Raw genomic sequence first — 15,318 nt, 5'->3', positions numbered from 1 at the left:
CAAGCTCCTAATTCTTTGTGAACTTGATGTTTAAAGTTTATTTTGAGAAGAAACTTTAACCTATTGTAGTGAAATTTTCTGGATTGTTAAAAAGATGATGAATTTTAAAGCAGGATTCGTGTGGTGATTTTTCTGGTATTTTTCTCTTGGGTAAGCTTTTAAACAGTCCAGAAAATATTTCTGTATTTGAATGTACTGAATTCAGTAAGAACAATACAATCTGATGTTTTCACACCGGTTGGCTGTTTATTAAATACCATTGTGGAGAGGGGGTGGGTGGGTGCTAATTTACACTTTCATTACCTTTTTTTCATTCACTTTACGTTATTTGAGTCTTTTCTGTTGAATAATACACACAGTTGCATAAAAATATTAAATGAGTAATTCTCAGACATTTGTGCTGAAAGCTTTTCCAGGAGAATCTTGAGTGTTTCTGTCTTCTCCAAATCCTTCAGTTCCTTCTCATTGCATATTGCATTCGCAGACTCCAGATGAAAGCTCTGTTCTCCATTAGTAATTTCCAAAACTCACACAGATTTAGCTGGCAATCAAGGCAAAAGCAACCTCTCAAAAGTAGAAGACTGTTCAAGTCTGTGCTGTCCTCTTTGAGTGAAAGAGCAGTTACTCAAATAACAGCATGGATTTGTGTAGGAAGCGAAGTTGAATTTTAAATTAATTTTAAATTTAATTTTAATTTTTTACTTTTTAATTTCACCTACTGATTATTAGGACACGCCCCCAGCAGGCCGCGCCCCCGGTAGCCCGAGGAGCCCCGCCCCCAGCAGGCCCCGCCTCTCCAAGATGTCGGCGGCAGAGCTCGGGCGGTTCTTCTGCACGGCGGGCCGCGGGTTAGAGCCCTTCCTGGCGCGGGAGGTGCGGGCGCGGCTCGGCGCCACCGAGGTGAGCGGGGAGCCGGGGCTAGTGACCAGCCGGGGGTTCCAGGTGAGCGGGGAGCCGGAGCCAGTGACCACCCGGGCGAGCGGGGAGTCGGGGCTAGTGACCAGCCGGGCGGTCTGGGTGAGCGGGGAGCCGGGGCCAGTGGCCACCCGGGCGGTCCCGTCTGGGTGAGCGGGGAGCCGGAGCCAGCGACCACCCGGGCGGTCAGGTCCGGCTCGGCTCAGCAGGGAGCTCCGCGCCCGGAGCCCGGCGAACACGGCCCGGGCTGTGCCGGCCCCCGCGCGGGGCTGGCCGGGGTTGGAGGGGCTCACCCGGAGGGAGCCGGGGCTGCGCTGTCCGCGGGGCTGCCCAGGGTTGGAGGGGCTCACCCGGAGGGAGCCGGGGCTGCGCTGCCCGCGGGGCTGCGGGAGCGCTCACCCGGAGCCGCCCGGCCCGATCCGATGGGTGTTCTCCCCGGAGGTGGACTGCGTCTCGGGAAAAGTGTTCTTCAGGGCGGCGGCGGGGCCCGGAGAGCTGCGGCAGCTGCGGTCGGGGGAGCGCCTGTTCCTGCTGCTGAAGAAGCACAGCCCGCTGCCCGTGTCCGGGAACAGAGGTACGGACACGGGAAGCCTTGGTTTGAGTCCCGGTTATAACATTTGAAGTGTTTAGGTTTTTACTGGTGGCTGTAGTTCAAGTTGACAGTAATCGATTCTAAAGTGTCTTTCACCCACGTGTGTTTTCAACATGTTTTTGACCTGAAAAGGGCTTTTAAATTGTTTTCAATAGCTACTTTGCAGCCTGTATTCTGCTGGCACTGAGTATATATGTGTATCTTAGATACTCTCTCCCCTGCCTAGCCCCAAAAAAGAGAATAATACCCCACCTGAAAACCAGCATTCAGCCCTGGATCTCTTGTGTTTATTTTAACAAGAAGTCTTATTTTCTGTTAAACAAAGTGAATCCCGATCTATATATTGTGTCAATTTACTCCTAAGTACACAGCTTCCTTCTAAGTCTCAGCTCCTTTGGGTCATGCTCTCTGTCAGTGTTGGAGTGAGAATTTCAAGTTAGATGGATTGATTTTTATCTGGAAGATTACCTTCAACTTTGAGGATGAAATTTGATCATGAGTCTAAGTTTTTAAGTGATAGCTAGAAAGACCTTTATTTTTTTTCCCTTGACCAGCTTTGATGTATTTAAGTGAAATGGCCTCTCTGTTCCTCATGCCTCTCTTGTGGCTAGCTTGGGACTGCCCACACATGTAGGTGTGTGTTGCAGGGTTGAAGGCACAGTGATGAATGGGAAGCAGAAATTTTCTTTCTGAAAGAATAAACTTGATTGTGCCTGAGATGACTCAAAGTAATTAATGTTTGTATCTGTCTTTCAATTGTGGAGAGTGTTCTGCATCTCTTAAGCCTGGGCCAGGTGCTTTCTGGGGAGGGTAGCATGCTAGGCTGGTGCTCTGTCCCTGGAAATTACTCTCACAGGTGCTCTGGCTTTCTACAGCTGCTAAGTTCTTGTGCATAATTCAACCCTTCCATGATTTAGTCTTGGTTATGCAGAGCTGGTAATCAGAGGGGTGCCTGTGTGGCTCCTGGTGGGTGCTGAGAGCTCAGTTGTGCCTGCGATTCTGGACTCACACATGAATGAAATCTGAACACAGGGAAGTGAAATGCCAAGGCTGAGGTACTTAACCCAAAACTGCTTTTTTCTTCCAGGGAAAATGCTTCATGATATTAAAAGCCTTGTCACTGAGGACCCAAAATGCTGGCTGGATATTATCTCTGTTTGGAAAAAGCTTCATGGACACAAGGGGAAAACAGATGATGGCTCTATAGAAAATGCATTGGCTCTGAAGAGGAAGTCAGAAGAAGAGAGAAATATTGCAAGTAAAAGGCAGAAAACAGAACAAGTGAGGGGAATTGTGTCTGAGGAGTGTCAGGTGGGAGCTGGGGAGACCTGTGAGGCGCCAGCCAGAATGAGCAGGCGGGAGTGCTGGACTGAGAGCAGGACTTGCTCAGAATTGCCTTCCAGAGGCAGTGCAGAGGATCCTGCTGCCAGTGAGGAGCTTGGCTTCAGCTTCAGAGTGTCATGTCGCTGCAGTGGAGCGATTGCCAGAATACTGACTTCACAGGTATGCTGAGGTACCTGCTTTGAAAGAATTCAGCAAGGGTGAACAGAGATGTGTAGTTTGTTTGTCATTTCAGATGTAAGCTTTTTCTGTATTTTCTCAAAAAGCCCTTAACCTGCATTCACCTTAAACAAGTGGAAATACAAATGCTGGTTTTGATTTCTGTGCACTCTTACCCTTCATGTTTTTCAAATCAATACCTTTTGTTGAGGAAAAGCAAAGGTAAGAGTTTGGTGTTCTGGGCCTGTGGAGGCTGAGGAGTGATTGGATAATTTACAGCTCCTTGAAAGGCCATTGCAAGGACTGTGGGGCCAGACTCCTCTCAGTTGTGCAGTCTGGACAAAGGGGTAAAAGCCAGAACTCACAACTTCAGTTGCCTCTGGTTGAGTATTGGGGAGAATTTGTTCTTCCGGAATACAGCCCTGGGGGTCTTGGGAGAAGTGAAGCTTGGTCCTTGGGAAAGAATAGTGGCATGCAGTCCTCCAGGGCTGTATTCCATTCAGCCCTCTTCCCATCTGGGCAGGTTACTCTTACTGGAAGGTGTCAGTAGTTTAGATTTTTTTCCTACTAAAGCTAGTACTTTGGTGAGGTGAGACACATGAGCTTCCCTACGAGGGAAGTGTTTGCCTAAATCTGTGCTGTGTTTGAACCTATACTCTGAAGGTAATCGGAGCTTTCTATATGTAATGAAAGCATTAAAACTGTGAGTTGTAGTTGTGCACTTGCAGGTTTTCTGTTGGGTAATCTGCCTTAGAGCCATTGGAAGTATTTTGTGCATGTGACTAAGAATTCCAAAATGGTGGCAGTCACAGAATATTCTGGGTTGGAAGGGACCCACAAGGATCAAGTCCAGCTCAAGTCAATGTTTTATTGTGACTTGGTCAGGACTGGAACTTCAGCCTCTCCTCTCTCGCTGCAGCTGAGCATTGGTTGTTTGCCTTGTGCTGTGTTTGCTTTGCCCCTTGCTCACCTGCTCTGCCCTGTTGTACCTCCTCTGCTGTGAGTTGTGTGAGTTACTCTCTTAGGCATAGACTCTTCCCCGAGGTTTCTGAGGGTTGTCCACCCAAGGCTGTGTTCTGCAGTTTCCCCAGCTCTGTGTTTTTTTGTGCCTGTGCTCTGCAGTTTGCCCAGTTCTGTGTGGTTTTCTCGTGTCTGTGCTCTGCAGTTTCCCCAGCTCTGTGTTTTTTGTGCCTGTGCTCTGCAGTTTCCCCAGTTGTTTTTTCTTGCCTGTGCTCTGCAGTTTCCCCAGCTCTGTGTTTTCTCATGCCTGTGACTGTTCTCCCCTCGCAGGAGGTCGGCAGAGCCCTTGGCACGGCGCTGGTGAAGCAGTGCGGGTGGCGTGCTGATCTGCGGGACCCTGACCTGGAGGTAGGGCTGCTTGTGTGCCTGTGGGTGCTTCCAGACTCACCCTGACACCTCTGCTTTGGTTCTCTGCTCCCTCTGCACGTGGGACCATGGCCTGTCCCTGCTGGTCTTCCTGCTGCTGAATTTACCTGCAAATCAGCATGTGTGTAGCCCTGGTGTGTGTGTGTGCCTTCCAGAGCTCTGCAATGAACCCCAGCCTGGCTGGGGCTGCCTGCATGGGAAGTGAAGGATCCCCAGAGGATCCAGCAGGATCCAGCACCCTCAGACTACTGGGCTCTGTGTGAAAATGGAACTCACCTGGGCCATGGGGTGTCTGTGAAAGGATCTCCAGAGGAGGAGTTTAAGGATCCAGCACCCTCAGACTGCTGGGCTTTGTGAAAATGGAACTCACCTGAGCCATGGGGTGTCTGTGAAAGGATCTCCAGAGGATCCAGCAGGATCCAGCACCCTCACAGATGGCTGGACTGTGTGAAAATGGAACTCACCTGAGCCATGGGGTGTCTGTGGCCTCTGGAGGGGAAGGGAGCAGTCAGCATGGGCTGTTCTCAAGGAGACGGACTTGAGAATATCACAGACAAGGCCTGGGGGAAGGGTCCCATACAAACAGCAAACAGCTCCCTTTGTGCACCCTTGCTGGTGCAGCTGCCTGGAATCCTCCCAGAGGACTCCTGCTCCTGACAAGGAGTGTTTCTCCAGCGATGTTTGTCCATCCCTGCCCTTGGCTTGTGGAAGCTGCTCTCAGCTCTGATGCCCAGAGATCCCAGACCTGTAGAAGCTCTGGAGTTCATTTCCTGGCACTGGTGCCCACACTCAGCACTATGTACCATGTACAGCTTTGGTGAGGTTCACGTGCACCTCCTGTTCTTGCTCAGATTTTTGCTCTGAAGCTGTTCAAGTGCTGAGGACTGGGATTTTCCAGCATTGTGTTTCCCTTTGTGCTTCCTGGGGGCAGGGATTGCAGTCATGCAAGACCTGCTGGGGAGCTCAGTCGTCTTTTGGGATGTTCTCTATGGGACAGCAGAACAATTTCTTGTAGCTGCCTACAGCTGCTTGTTGTTGTTTGTTTTGGGTTTTTTTGTTTGGTGGGATTTGGTTTGGGCTTTTTTTGTTTGACTTTTTTTTTTTTTTTTTTTTTTTAGTTGGTTTTTTTTAAATGTTTATTATTTTGTTGCTAGTATACAGTGAATAATGTTCTCCCACTTGTAGTAAATGGATTTATAACTAAACATTCCTATGCTGTGTTAAGGAAAAATAGGCCCCCTTATAAATTTAAGTGCTTGCTGATGGATTCCTGGCTGACAAAATACCCCTCAGCTTGATTAAGCATTAAATCATCTGTAAAGTGGCATTCAGATCATCTAGTAGGATGTCTTCCAATTAATTGTTATTGTTTATACTATGTATTTTTGTTCTTAAAAACTGAAATCAGAAGTAGAAGCATCTATTTCTGGTTTAAATGACTTAAAGCTATTGTCATGTCAGTTTGAGACTTTAAAATGTTTGGGTTGTGTTTTTTCCTCTTCTAGATCTTTGTACATCTTAATGACATTCACTCTGTGGTGGGGATTCCTCTTTTCAGGTAAGTGTTCTCCCCACTGGTTTTGTCATGGCAGTATCAGAACAGACAGGATTTGTAAATCTTGCTATCCACCATGAGTATTTATCTTTTAGTTTAATAATCACTGTTGTCAAATTAATCTTGTGGTCTGCCTGGGCTTTAAATGAACACAGAGACCAGACTTTGCAGTGAGTTATGGTTAAAAGCAGACTTCTCTGTCTCTCAGGAGATCTGTCCAGTTCATTTGTTCTTTGACATCACATGGGCTTTTCTGGGTGGTTCTGCTGCTGTTTTAGTTAATTTTTGGGTTTTTTTTGCTGTCTGCAGGCTTCCATTGGCAAACAGAGAGTATATCAGAAGAGCAGGACTGCGTTCAACAGTGGCATGGGCCATGGCATCTCTGGCTGAAATTACGGTCAGTGAATGTTCCTTGCGAAGAAATGGGTCCTGAATTAAGGCAATAGGGTGCTGCTCATGGGCTCTGGGGCTGGAGAGGAGTGGGGTGGTTTCAGTGCCCCATTCTCCCCACTGGCTGTGAAGGATTGGAGTCATTTCAGTGCCCCATTCTTCCCATTCACTGGGAAGGAGTGAGGTGATTTCAATGCTCCATTTACTGGGAAGGAGTGGGGTGATTTCAGTGCTCCATTCTCCCCACTGACTGGGGAGAAGTGGGGTGATTTCAATGCTCCATTTACTGGGAAGGAGTGAGGTGATTTCAGTGCCCCATTCTCCCCATTCACTGGGGAGGATTGGGGTGATTTCAACGCTCCATTCACTGGGAAGGAGTGGGGTGGTTTCAGTGCCCCATTCTTCCCAATCACTGCAAAGGAGTGGGGTGATTTCAGTGCTCCATTTACTGGGGAGGATTGGGGTGATTTCAGTGCTCCATTTACTGGGATGGAGTGGGGTGATTTCAGTGCCCCATTCCCTAGTGCCTGTGACAGGGTCTGCCATGCCTGTCATGAGTGTGCTGTCACCTGCAGTTCAGCCAGGTGTCTGCTGTAACTCCAGGTGCTTCTCAACAGGGCTGGTAATTCTTGTACAGATACATGTCTAAGTGGTAAGATTTTTTCTGCTGTTCTGTGACCATGAAAAAATGAAACATTGTTTGGTGTTGTTTTTCAAGGAAATGTGATCTCTTTTCACAGTGGTACCAATATCTATCTGCAGTCCACTTGTAATATTTCCTCCTGAATGTCTCCTCAGGGCTGTCTGCAGTGAAGCTGTTGGTGCTTTTCACTATATTCCCTTACAGGCGAGTTTGGCCACGGATTATCAGAGATTCTTAGTAACCTGTGCTGGGTTCAGTGGGATTGTGCACACCCCTCTGTGAGCTCTGTCCTGAGTGAGGAGTCTGCCTTGCTGGGGATGCAGTAACCCCTCTGTTTTTGTAGGCTGGTGCCCTTGTGCTGGATCCCATGTGTGGGCTAGGAACCATCCTGCTGGAGGCTGCCAAGGAGTGGCCTGTGAGTATCCCAGCCCAAGCTGCTGGAGTTTCCCTCTGCAGGGAAACTGGTACTTGTGGGACAGGGTTTTCTCTCTGCCAGTTGGGCCAAAGCCCATTGCTGCCTGGAAAGGTGAAACCAAACCAACCTTTCTAGGCAGCTGCTAGAAGCGTTTCAGTACAAAGGTTCCCCCAGATGAATGTGTCCTGCAGGCTGGTGCAGCTGGTGAGTCCCACTGAGGGTTTGTGTGAGGCAGCCATGAGCTTGTGAAGCTTCCTGGGCTTGTCCTGGGCTCGGAGGAGTTGGTGTCATGGGGCACTTGTCAGCATTAGGGGCAGTGGGCCTGGCTGTACCTAGCTGGGGTCGTGCTTTTAGGACATGTTTGTGGTATTTCTGTCATTTCAAGTGGAGACAGCACATTCCTGTGATCATTAATATTTCTGAACATTGAAAGAGTGGAGACAGCACATGCTTCTGATTATTAATATTTCTGAACATTGAAAGATTGCAGACGGCACATACTTCCTCCATTCCTCCATCCTCTGGATTGTGAATTGCTTTGTGTAACAACAGCAGATGTCCCAGGAAGGGAGTTATCTTGCAAGAGCTGTGCAACAAGGCAGTTCGAGAAGGGTTTATGAAGTAAAGAACTGGAGTGTTCACAAAATTACTTTTCTGTCTCTCTGGACAGGAAGCCTGCTACTGGGGTGCTGATATAAGTGAGTCGCAGTTAGAGGGTGCAGATGGCAATATCAGAGCTGCAGGCTTGGTGGATAAGATTGAGCTGCTGAAAGCTTCTGTGACAGGTATGTCTGTGGGATTTCCAGGTGGATTTCTTGTGTTTCTGGGATTGTACAGGTAGGTTCCCCTGAGGTGATACGTTGCAGAGCTAACTCCCAACAAATAGCTGGGTGGTGACTCTGGGTGGTGACTCTGGCTAGTGAAGGGATAATTATTTGTAATTCCTCCCTGCTGCCTGCACCTGGAACTTTGATAAGAATGAAGTCAGCAGAAGACAATAAAAATTACAATTGTCTGCCATGGACAGTAGTTGTCTCTCTTCATGGTAAATGTATTTACCACCACAATACCATAAAGAATATGTACCATGTGAGAGTTCTTTGTATCTTAGTGGAACACAGCCAGGACAAATCCAAATGAAGTGCAGCCTGTAAGTTAAATTTACCAGGCGAGTATTGGTGAGGACACATTAAACTGAGCTGAATTGTTCATGTTTTGCAGTAGGAGTATTTTGAATGATGGTTCCCTTCTCCTGTAAGAGGTAATCTGTTTGCTCTTGATTTACAAGCTATTCTGTAGAGAAGGAAATAATTTCATGACCTTATTCTGGACCTCAGAGTCTGAGGCTAAATTATGCCAGTATGAAATCCATGACAGGCAAGCTGGCTGAGTTTCCCTGTGCATGAGTGCTGAAGTGTGCATATTTTTTTAACTTGCAGTATTCATTTCTTACTGGGATGGCAAGAAACATTATTGATTTTTTTATAAAAATGTAGGTTTATTTCTCACTTAAAAGCTGTGTTTGACTTTGATTTCTAGGATAATGGAAGGTACTTAGCTGTCAGGTTTTCTAAACGGAGCAAGTTGGTGTCTCCATCATTGCTCAGAAGCTGTCATTTCTGCATGTCGTGAGCAGGGCTGTAGGTGGCATGTCTTTTCATTTGCAGATAAAATTGACACCCAGTTGTTGTGCTGCAAGTGTTGACCCAAGAATGATCCAGGAAACATCTCCAGCTAGCTGTGGAAAAGTTGGCATAGAATCTCAGCAGAGTTTAGGTGACGAGGGGCTGTTGGAAGTCTTTAGTCCTGCTGTCTGCTCAAGGCTGTGTCCAGTGAGTTTGGAGCACCCTGAGGGATGGAGGACCCCGGGGTCTGTGCAGGAACCATGCCTGCTGGCCTGGACAGCCTGGCACGGCATGGAGGGACCCCCAGGGTCTGAGGAGGGACCCCTGCCTGGCTGCACAGCCTCGCACAGGATGGAGGGACACTGGGATCCCAGCGTGGCCTGCACAGCCTGGCATGGGATGGAGGGACTCCCAGGGTCTCAGGAGGGATCCCAGCCTGGCCTGCACAGCCTGGCCTGCACAGCCTGGCACAGGATGGAGGATCCCCGGGATCCCAGCCTGGCTGCACAGTCTGGCACGGGATGGAGGGACCCCCAGGGTCTCAGGAGGGATCCCAGCCTGGCCTGCACAGCCTGGCACAGGATGGAGGATCCCCGGGATTCCAGGCTGGCTGCACAGCCTGGCACGGGATGGAGGGACCCCCAGGGTCTCAGGAGGGATCCCAGCCTGGCTGCACAGCCCCGCGCGGAGAAACCCCATCCCAGCCTGGCTGCACAGCCTGGCGCGGGATGGAGGATCCATGGGATCTCAGCCTGGCCTGCACAGCCTGGCACAGGATGGAGGATCCCCGGGATCCCAGGCTGGCTGCACAGCCTGGCACAGGATGGAGGGACCCCCAGGGTGTGAGGAGGGATCTCAGCCTGGCCTTCACAGCGTGACACAGGATGGAGGGACACCAGGGTCTCAGGAGCGACCTCGGCCTGGCTGCACAGCCTGGCATGTGGCCAGCCTTCATCAGGCAGAGTGCTGCATCTTCCTTAGGGGACCTGACCTTGGCGGGGATGCAGAAGCTCTAAGGTGACCCTTCAAAGGCATGAGCTCTGACAGAACCCAAGTGGTTCTGGCTGTAACCAGATTCCTGGGGGGAGAAAAGGGCCATGGAGGGGAATTGAAGGCGGCTCCTTGCCATTCATACACATGCACTTGAACATTTGCACTGAGTAAAGTGCTCACAAATGTAGCTCTTCTTTTGTGTTTTGCTCAATGACTTTCATGTTTAAGATGTACTGGGTGTTGAGAGGCAGCAGTTAATTTGGGACCATGCATTGCCCTAGGAGAGTCTTGCTGCAGGGGCAGACATCCTCAGGAGCAGAGACTCTGCAGCCTGAACGGTGCTGCCACACATTTGTCTCCTCCCAGTCTGCAGAGGGGTGGTGTCTCCATGGTGGAGTTCATGAGGGCAAGTGCAGAAGGAGCTGTGAATCTGCATAATCCAAAATGTGGATTGTGTGAATGTGCATAGCCCAGAAAGAGCTGGCAGGCAGTGTTGAAGGGGGAACAGGGGCAGAGCTGCTGTGCATTTTTAACACAGTCAGACATAAATAAAGACCTACCTTTATTCTGCAGCGCTGCCATTGCCTTCAGAAAGCTTTGACAGCGTTGTTTCGGATATTCCATTTGGGAAGAAGTTCAAGACCACGAGTGATGCTCAGCTCCTACCAGATCTTCTCCAGGAAATGGAGAGGTACGTGTGGCTTTTTGAGGTTTGATGGAAATGCCATGATGGTTTGTGATCTGAGCATTCAGCCAGCTTCAGATCTGCTTTGTTCCATAGTCTCCAGCTCTGTAGTGTGACCCTGTGCAGGCTGTGGGGGTCTCAGCCCATTACTTGTCCCTTGGAGGCTGTTGTGTTGTGTCTTACCAGCTCTGAGTGCCAGTGGCAGCTGCCAAGGGAGGCTCCTGTGTGAGCCATGCTCACAAATGCTCTTTGCAAGGCACGATGGGGAAATGTTTCTGAGCCACACTCCAGTGTGGCAGAAAGGAGAAGGAGGAGAGGTCTATCTGGGCAAAGTTAAAGCATGGCCAGGTAAATAAAGCTGTAATCCTTTTCTAGTTGAGGCCTGCTTGTATAAATTCATAGTCTTTCCTTTTCTACAGCCCAGCTTTGACCAGCCTGCCTTGGCAGGAAGGATCTCAGACTAGAAGAAGGGGCATGCATCGTCCTTGCTGTCCAGGAATGCCTCACTAGCAGCCTGGGCTGGTTTTAGGTGTGTTCTTTCATCTCTTACCATGTCATTTGGTGGCAGAGTTGGGCCAAGCTGATATCTGGGCTGCTTCCAACAGACAGGTCAAGCCATCTTCCTCTCTATTTCTTGCCTGCAAAGAAGCCCTTTCTCTACGACTGCTCTTCAGCAGGTGTTGATCTCACTCAGCCAGTGCAGGAATGTGGTGGGAAGGGGACAGAGAAGGTTGCATGGCTCCACAGAATGGGGTGGCCATCTTACTGTGCTTGTTTTCTGGCCTTATTTGCTCTATTGGTCCATCCTAATTAAAATATTCCCTTAGGAAGGTGGAGATGAGGAAGGGGCCATGAGAACCCCACCAGTAAAGCTGTTCAAACTACTTGCTGTAAACTGAATCAGGACAATATTTCTTTTTCCCTTCTTTTAAAGCCTCGTGTAATGTTTGGACATTTACCTAGAAAAAATAATTGCAAACATTTATTAATTTTCTTCTTCTTCCTGAGTTTGAAAGCCATTAAGGATCAGTGGAAGAGGGAAAGTTCCAAAAGACTGTTTTTTGAAGTTTGCAAAAGGAAGAGCCACTTTCAGCCCTTGCTGCACTGGGAGGCTGTTCCTTTGCAATCTCCAAAAACTCTGGGCTTGATGGTGCTCTTGATCTTTGAAAGAGTGCTGAGGGGAGTAAAAAATTAGTCCCTCTTCCCTGCTAACCCAATAGAAAGAACTGCTAACATCAGAAATTTCGGAGTCAGGACAGGGCCCTGTTCTCCCATTTAGAAATAGGTAAGAAGATCAGGGATTTAATCTCCTCTTGGAGATGCAGCTCACTGAGTTGAGCCGGGACACACTCAGAATGCAGGTGGCAAAGTGTCATCTGAAGTGTCATCTGGTGTTTCATCTGAAGTGTCAGCAGTGGCAAAGTTCTGCACAGGTAAAGGGATGTCAGGAGGGATCAACACCTAACCTTTCTTTTTCCTGTGATTGCCAGAGTGCTTCGTGTTGGAGGGACCCTGGTGTTGCTGCTGAGCCAGGAGCTCCACAGACACGTGGATGGTTTGACCAGGAGTGCTGGAGGTGACCCTGCTGAGGCCTCTGCTGATGGTGACAGTGGAGCGCAGGCCATGGATGGTTTGAGCAGGAATGCTGGAGGTGACCCTGCTGAGGCCTCTGCTGACAGTGACAGCAGAGCAGCTCCTGCACAGGCCATGGATGGTTTGACCAGGTGTGCTGGAGATGACCCTGCTGATGGTGACAGTGGAGCAGCCCCGAGTGTGGATGGGAATTCCTCCTCCTTGGCCCAGGGAGGTGGAGAACCCCTTCTCAGCAGACATTTCGGGTCTCTGCTGCCAGAGGGTGTCTATGCCGTTAGCCTGGGCAAGACTGATGCTTTCATACACAAATACAGGAAGGTGTCTGGGACTGGGAGCTGTCCCAGTACTGGGGCACTCCCTGGAGCTGGGAGCTCTCTGGCCCTGGGCTGAAGGGAACTGGAATGCTTCGGGAGCAGCAGGGCAGGGCTCGGTGAGGCTCTGCTGACAGACACACCCACTGCCATCCCTTAGGTTGCCTCACATTCCTGGCATGTCCTAAAGGCACTGTGCTGTTGTGTCTCTGGTTTTTAGGAGAGGTGGAATGTGACTGTGTTCACAGGGGTCCGAGGATGAGGGAAGAGACGAGGATCTGACTCCATGTTTCAGAAGGCTTGATTTATTATTTTATGATATATATTATATTAAAACTATACTAAAAGAATAGAAGAAAGGATTTCATCAGAAGGCTAGCTAAGAATAGAAAAAGAAGGAATCATAACAAAGGCTTGTGGCTTGGACAGAGAGCCTGAGCCAGCTGACTGCGATTGGCCATTAATTAGAAACAACCACATGAGACCAATCACAGATGCACCTGTTGCATTCCACTGCAGCAGATAACCATTGTTTACATTTTGTTCCTGAGGCCTCTCAGCTTCTCAGGAGGAAAAATCCTAAGGAAAGGATTTTTCATAAAAGATGTCCGTGACAGTGGAAGATGCCAGTTCTACTGTATTGGATATAGTGTGTTGTGATGTGGCAGAGTCCTCAAATCCTTGTTTAGGCAAAGCTGCTCAGTATTGGGAAGAGTTTCTGTAGGAGAGAAAGTCTTGATTTGCAGAACTGCAAACCCAGATGTGATAGCCCATGATCTTTGGGCTGTGCACTCCAGCTATTCATTTCAAAGTAATATTTAAGCTACAGCTTTGTCTATTCTAATTATTCTTAGTGTTCAGGTTGTTCTTAGGTGGAGGATAGGCGAGCCCCCTGAGATGCTGAGCAGGAAGGGAGGCAGAAGGAGAAGAAGCAGCACTGACAGTTGGAGCTGCAGCCAGTCCCAGGCCCTGGGCCCCAACTCTGTTTTGTGTCCCCTGGGTCCTCCCTGCTCTGCCTCTCCCCCTCTCTCCTGCACTTTTGTGACACCTTTTTTTCTCTCCTGTACCTTTTCTTTTCTCTTGGTTCTTCTGTCCCATCAAAATAGGGCTTTTAGAACTGTACCAGCATTAAAGAAAGGGCCCAAGGCAATGCTGAAATCACTCTCCTTTGGGTTTTAGCATCCTTTGTACAAAGGCTGAGATAGCAAAAACCAAAAATCATTGCACATTTTCTGTGAGAACTAAACATAAAGACTTCTCACTGCTTTCCTAAGCCATGCAGGAACACTGGAGGCCTTTTGGGAAGGGAAAATTACTATAAAATACATTTCTATATGTTTCTGTGTCGACCTTTTTACTGAAGATCCCCTTAAAGAGCAGAGTTGGGTTTAATAATGTTGTTTTGTTGACTTCAGCACTGTTTCTCTCAAATGTTTTTACTGAGAAAAGTATAAAGTAGGACTACATTTGCATTTTCAAACACACTTTTCTGTCCTTAAATATCTTGTAGTTGTTAATGTGTATTTTTGCAGCTGTGCAGTCTATGATAAAGACTTTCTTTTGAAACTCAGCAGCATTTTGGACTAAAGCAAACTTTGTTATTGTCCTAGGGTGACGTTATGATGCTTGTATCCCCATCCGTGTGTTCTGTTTATGCTGGATATCATGTTCTGTGCCTTCAAGACTGGCTCTGAAGAGCGAATGTTTTGGTTTGGTTTTGCTATCAGCCGCTCTCCCACGGCTGGCGGGACACAGAGTCAGGGCAGTATATGGGTGCTGCTTTTGCTTTTTGCTTTGCTCTTGTTTCTGCTTTGCTCCTGCTTTGCTCTTGCTTTTTTGCTTCTGCTCATTAGTTAGTTTAGCTAAGCAGTCCAGATTTTCCCTGGACTGTTTCTCCTTTCCCTTTTTTGGACCTACTCGAACCTGCTCCGGACTGGGACCTGGGAAACACCGAGAGTTTGCACCTTGCAGCCTGCAGCACCTACCCCATCACAGGACGGACTGATAACAGAGCGACCACCCCCAAGAGAGACTTTCTGAATTTGTCATCATTTCAGAGTGGTGAAAGAGTGTTGTCATCTGGTATTGTTCCTTTTGTGTGCTGGGAGGGTGCTGTGCCTGTTAAACAGACAGGTTCTTTCCACTTATCTCCAAGGAATCCTTCCCGACCTGGTTAGGGGGAGGGGCCATGTGGGTTTGCTTTCTGGAGGTGTAAGAATCCGTGTAACATGGAGGGGGCCCCTTTTTGGAGGTTTTCTCCCAAATTTGCCCTAAACCAGGACAAAATTTGGCGCCCAACGCATGGGGTTCAACAGAAAGTGGAAAAAACCCTGTTTTGAGTGCATTTTGGTTGCCATTACTCTGTGTTCGTATAAAGCAGTTAATAGCCATGCTTTTTGAATTCATAATGTCTTTTGGGGTGAAGGCTTGCATGCATTTCTGGTCCCTAGGGTTTTTTGAGATCTTAATACCTCTATGGTCCCTAGGTTTATTTTCTTCTCCAGAAATGGCTCTAGTGTTGTCCCTAATATGTAGTTTTTACAGCAGAGGGGCAGTGACCAGAATAGCTATCCTGCTGGGCTTGGTGGTAATGATTTGTAAGAAGTTTATAAACATGCTGGCGTCTATTCCAGGTATGAATGGCTCGTGGCTATGGTTATGCACCCACTTTGTTAGAGGAGGAGCAGGGGATGAGGCTTTTCAGCCTTTGCTTTC

At 48.5% G+C, this 15,318-nt stretch overlaps 1 protein-coding gene across 5 annotated transcripts; it reads left to right on the top strand.

Annotated features, from left to right (window-relative positions):
- Nucleotides 1-795: 795 nt before the first annotated feature.
- On the top strand, nucleotides 796-12,901 carry THUMPD2 (THUMP domain containing 2). 5 transcript variants are annotated; one of them, XM_030971317.1, is made up of 10 exons: nucleotides 796-900; nucleotides 1,357-1,489; nucleotides 2,595-3,010; nucleotides 4,298-4,375; nucleotides 5,899-5,951; nucleotides 6,258-6,345; nucleotides 7,325-7,396; nucleotides 8,067-8,181; nucleotides 10,588-10,705; nucleotides 12,190-12,901. In XM_030971317.1, exons 1-10 carry the CDS (start codon nucleotides 802-804, stop codon nucleotides 12,680-12,682), a joined length of 1,665 nt encoding a protein of 554 aa, XP_030827177.1. In that variant the 5' UTR covers nucleotides 796-801; the 3' UTR covers nucleotides 12,683-12,901. The 5 variants fall into 5 exon arrangements, with proteins under 5 accessions (XP_030827177.1, XP_030827176.1, XP_030827178.1 ...); XM_030971316.1 differs by having other exon boundaries at nucleotides 801-942; XM_030971319.1 differs by having other exon boundaries at nucleotides 809-900; nucleotides 1,389-1,489.
- Nucleotides 12,902-15,318: the final 2,417 nt, after the last annotated feature.

Source organism: Camarhynchus parvulus, chromosome 2 (genome assembly GCF_901933205.1).
Source record: "Camarhynchus parvulus chromosome 2, STF_HiC, whole genome shotgun sequence".
NCBI classification, from domain to species: Eukaryota; Metazoa; Chordata; class Aves; order Passeriformes; family Thraupidae; genus Camarhynchus; species Camarhynchus parvulus.
This window is presented reverse-complemented; position numbering and strand designations above follow the sequence as displayed.